Raw genomic sequence first — 5,470 nt, 5'->3', positions numbered from 1 at the left:
TGTGCGTCTAGCCTCCCTAATGGTTGTGCCATTAATACCAACAACTCATCATCATCGCCGTTAGCCGACGAGAGTCTATTAGACCTCGTCCTAACCCTCATCCTTCAGATTGTTACCCAGCACAAAAATAATATACCGTCCAACGTTGCCCACAAACTTTTCCAAATTTCTCAGTTATCCAACAATAATGGCAATCCAGGCGGTCCAGTGGAACTGCCAGAGCATTAGACGGAAGAAACATGAATTATCCTACTTAATCAATAAATATTCCCCGTCGTTTCTAGCCGTCTCGGAGACCTGGCTTGTACCGGAATCACACTTCTATATTCCCCGTCCTAACTCATCCTCTCTTAATGAACTACGTTCAGCCATTTTAGCTCTCCCTTCTCCCGTCCTTGTCCTAGGTGACCTTAATGCCCATAATACCGCATGGGGCTCATACCATACGGACTCTCCAGGTTCCTTACTTCTAGACCTTTTAGACGACCTTAACCTATGCGTTCTGAACAATGGCTGCCCGACTAGAAGATGCTCTCCATCTCAAAACCCAGCTACCGCTGTGGATGTGTCTTTTTGCTCCCCCAACCTTATGTCTCTGCTTTCCTGGAATGTTCTGAAAAGTACTTTCGGCAGCGACCACTTCCCTATTTTGATCACCATCCCTAACAAATCATCCCCAACAGCCCGACCCCCTCCATTAATGAGATACAAATTAAAGAACGCCGATTGGTCAGCTTTTTCCGTATCGGTGGATAACAAATTAGATTCCCTCCCTATAATTACTCCTTTAAATCCTATTTTAGCATACGAAAACTTTACAAATATCCTTCGGTCGTCTGCTGATGAACATTTCCCCCAAAAAAAACCTATTCAAAAGATCTCCCCTCCGTGGTGGGATGCAGAATGTTCAGCCATTATTCTTAAACGTAAGGAGGCCGAAAAGCAATACAATAGGTCTATGACTATGGAGAACTACCTACACTATCAGCAGACAGCTGCCCAGACAAAGAAATTTTTATCCAAAAAGAAAAAGTTAGGATGGATTAATTTCTGTGAGTCTTTGTCCCCTAGGACTCCGTCTTCTGTGGTATGGAAACAGATAAGAAGGTACCGCCAATCCCTTTCAGCATCCAACTCTCCCTCTAATGATCCCTCTGTTTGGTTGGATAAATTTGCTGACAAATTAGCCCCTCCCTTTGTTCCTTATATAGATTGCTTCCCATCCTCTCCCCTTGTTTCCATCGCTCCAACCGGTATTTTAGATTCCCTCTTTACCGTTGATGAGCTCTTGTCCGCATTAAGTGGCCTCTCTGATTCTTCCCCTGGAGCCGACGGATTGCCATATTCGTTTTTAATTAATTCCTCCCTTCGTGCTAAATCTTTCTTCCTACAACTAATTAACAACTTTTTTAACCAGGGTATCGTTCCTGACTCTTGGAAGGAACAAATCGTCATTCCTATACCGAAGCCAGGGAAAGACCCCTTGGACCATAGCTCCTACCGCCCTATTGCCCTATCCTCTGCCCTTCTAAAAATCATGGAACACATGATTAGAAACCGTCTAGAATGGTTAATGGAGTCTCGCGGTATTCTGGCGAAGTCTCAATTTGGTTTTCGCAAAGGTCTTAGTACTCTGGACAGCCTAAGCATACTTACTACGGATATCAGACTGGCATTCACAAATAAGGAATTCCTGGTGGGAATTTTTTTGGACATTTCTTCCGCTTACGATAACGTCTTGCTTCCAGTGCTCAGGCAAAAACTGCTACATCTGAGTGGCTCGGAGAAGTTGGTACGTTTCATCTGTAACTCTCTAATGGCAAGATCTGTCTCAATTAAATGCCAAAATATCACATCCCCGCCCCGTTTACTCTGGAAGGGTCTCCCTCAAGGATCGGTGCTCAGCCCACTTCTTTATAACTTATACACCTACGACCTTGACCAAGCTGTGAATTCCTTCTGCAACATTCTACAGTACGCCGATGATATTGCCCTTTACACTACATCTAAATCGATAGATGAGGCTAACACACGCCTTAGCTCTGCTCTTAACTATCTCGGCGACTGGACGACTACTCACGGCCTATCCATCTCTGTGCCGAAATGTTGCTGTGTTATTTTCACCCGGAAACGGCACATTCCAGATATCGAGGTATCTTTAAACGGTGACCCTATTCCTAACTGCAACCAGGTCAAATTCTTAGGTCTGATCCTGGATACTAGATTATCAGGTGTCGCTCACTTTACCTACATCCTTAAAAAAGCAGAAAAAGGAATCAATGTAATTCGCGCCCTTTCTGGCACTTGGTGGGGGGCCCACCCCTACTCCCAAAAGCTTCTTTATAACGCCATCGTTCGCAGCCACTTTGATTACGGGTCTTTTCTTCTAGACCCTTGCAATAAAGTTCCCCTCGATAAATTAGCTAAAAGCCAGTCAAAGTGCTTACGTATAATTTTGGGAGCCATGAAATCTTCGCCTATAAACGCGTTTCAAGTTGAGTGCGTTGACCCTCCCCTCTATTTACGTAGGCAATACCTCAGTGACCGTTTCTTTGTCAAGGTCGCTCAGAATGCTTCCCACCCTCTTTTAGAAAAACTTGAGCTTCTCTCCTCTTCTAACAACCCATCATCATCTCAAAAAACCCCTTGCATTCTGCTAAGCTTTCAAAAATTTGGTCGTCTCCCATGTCCCATTACTAAAATTACTACTTTCCCCCTTTTCTCAAACAGCTTCGAATCCTTAATATTTCAACCTCCTATTATTCTAAATTTTGGTATTTCAAAAGACTCTCCTACAGCTCCCCAAGAATTTAGAAATATTCTGTCCGAACACTGGCAAGGATGGCTCACGATGTACACAGATGCGTCCAAGCTCGCTGATGACGGCTGTGTCGGCGCAGCAGTGTGGATACCTGTGTACAAAGTTGCACTTAGCTTTAAATGTCCCCCGGTTACATCGGTCTTCACCGGTGAAGCTACAGCTATCTTAGAAGCCATACTTTATGTGAAATCCCATTCGTTAAATAACGTTTTAATTTTCTCGGATTCCCTTAGTTGCCTCCAATCAATTTTGGCTAACCCTTTCAAATGCAAAGTAAAATTTCCCACAGTTCTAAAAATAAGACAAGCCCTTTTCGATTGTCGACTGAAGGATGTCAACATAGTATTGGCTTGGATTCCTAGTCACAGAGGAATCCCAGGTAATGAATCTGTCGACTCATGTGCTAAACATGCCATATCCTTTGGTTCACTAGAGCACTACTTTTTATTCTCACACGATGCTGCATCTCTCTCCCAAGCCCATCTCTATAAATCGTGGAGAACTCATTGGGATAACTCAAAAAGGTTGGCTGGTAAATATTATGCAGATATTCAGAAAGATATTCCCCCTAGACCTTGGTTTTTTAAATACAAACACCTTCCTAAAAGCTCGGTTTCAATTATTTGTCGGTTGCGAATTGGTCATGCGTGTACTCCGGTTCACCTCGCGAAGATGCATATAAAGGATAGTTCCTTGTGCGAATGTGGCTTAGACGAAGGCACAACCTATCATATTTTTTTTAATTGTCCAAACATAGGTTCCTTCTTATTAGATTTCCTCCCTGACAGCGTCCCTCGTCCTACTAATATTAAATGTTTACTAAACTCCATGAATCCTCCGCTTATAAAACAAATATCAAAATTTATCCAATCCCGAAAAATTCGCTTGTAGGTATAATCAAAATTATTTTTCCCCTCCCAATCTCCCATCCTACCCTCCTTCTTCCAACTATTTTAATCCCTGTATTATGTATATATTTGTGTTGTCTCAATCTGTGATGTCTTTTTTGTTTTGTTTTAGGTACTCACACAAATAATTTCGCTTATTGTTTCCTTATCTATTATTGCTATTTTTAGCGTGCAGATTCTACACATTTTTAGTTTGCAATTTTAACGTTGAATTTAAATTTAAATTTTCAAATCACAATGGCCACTGATAGCTTACCCATCCTAATTAAAAAACGCAGTGCTATGAAAGCAAAGCTTACTCATTTCAACAATTACTTAAACAGTTTAGGAAGCACTAAAAAACTGTCCGATATGCAGCGTATAGATTTAGAGGGCCGATTTAGTAAATTTGATGCCTTATACGCTGACTTTGACGCATTACAGCTCGACATCGAGGTGCAGTCGGATGCTCCGGACTCCGAGTACGAGGAACGCGCCCAGTTTGAGGAGCGGTACCACGCGCTGGCTGCGCAGGCACGCAGCTTGCTGGCCAGCGCGGGCTCCGGGGACAGCGAGTCAGTGACGAGTTCGGCGAGCAAATCAGGTGCATCGTTACACAATAATTTTATTCGCTTACCTAAAATTGATTTGCCTAATTTCAATGGTAGTTATCAGTGCTGGCTTGAGTATAGAGATACGTTTTTGTCACTAATTCACAATAGCAGTAGTATTGACAACATTAGTAAATTCCACTACCTACGTGCATCCCTGCAGGGGAATGCACTCGAAATTATAAAGAACATCGATTTTAATAGTGATAATTATAAAATGGCGTGGAATTTACTGTGTGAGCGCTATAACAACAGTAGGCTTTTAGTGAATAATCACGTGCAGGCATTGTTCAATGTTGGCAACGTCTCGAAAGAGTCGAGTGCTTCTTTGCGTCATCTCATTGATACAATTAATAAAAACATCAGAGCGCTAAAAACATTGAACGAGCCCACGGAGTATTGGGACACGCTTATTGTTTACATGATGTCGAACAAATTAGATATTGTAACTAGTCGAAATTGGGAGGAATATCGTAGCACCTTACCTAAATCCCCATCTTTGTCTCAATTTTGTCAGACATTTTTAGCTATCTTTTGATGTATAACACATATTTTTAATAATGGTAATACATTTTTAGGACAGTTTTTTTACGCTCCTGAAAAGTTGTCATTTTTCACTTGCGTACTTATTCCAGGAAGGGTGCGATTTATGTTTAAATCTCCTACCACAATTATCTTCTTATTTCCGAATTTAAAAAAACATTTGTAAAGCAAGAGCTCAAACTTATCAAAAAAATAGTCCATGTGTCGTTTAATTTTCGTAGGAATTCTGTAAAGACATATGATTATGATGTTATTTTGCGTTAAATGGCAATGCCAGATTTTGTATGGAAGGTGGCGTCTTTTTTTTTTCGCGCGGCCATCGACCAAACTTTGTTTTTTGATTACAAAATAGTGTAATAAACCAAACTTACTATGGCATGTATACCTCTAAACTCAGTCTGAACTGAGTTACGAGCATTAGAAGTTTAATGATTTTCATACTAGATTTGCTTTTTGCGCGCAAGTTTTGTAAGAAATTGCAACAAAATATTGCGCTATTTTTTTATTGCGCTGATTCTGCTGCATACTGATGTCTGGAGCCTTTAATGGATGGTATTGTTTGTTTACACATACAATGTCATTATTTTGTTGCAATTTCTTGCGCGCAA

General features: G+C 41.2%; 1 protein-coding gene across 1 annotated transcript; it reads left to right on the top strand.

Moving 5' to 3' along the window:
• The first annotated feature begins 3,871 nt into the window (after nucleotides 1-3,871).
• LOC114351347 (uncharacterized) lies at nucleotides 3,872-4,857 on the top strand. Its single transcript, XM_028302526.1, has one exon. It carries the CDS (start codon nucleotides 3,967-3,969, stop codon nucleotides 4,855-4,857), a length of 891 nt encoding a protein of 296 aa, XP_028158327.1. The 5' UTR covers nucleotides 3,872-3,966.
• The last annotated feature ends 613 nt before the right edge of the window (nucleotides 4,858-5,470 follow it).

The sequence above is a fragment of the Ostrinia furnacalis genome, unplaced genomic scaffold, assembly GCF_004193835.3.
Source record: "Ostrinia furnacalis isolate ACB-3 unplaced genomic scaffold, ASM419383v2 OfSCF1131, whole genome shotgun sequence".
Lineage (NCBI taxonomy): Eukaryota > Metazoa > Arthropoda > Insecta > Lepidoptera > Crambidae > Ostrinia > Ostrinia furnacalis.
Note: the sequence above shows the minus strand (reverse complement) of the source record. Positions and strands in the feature narration are given on the sequence as shown.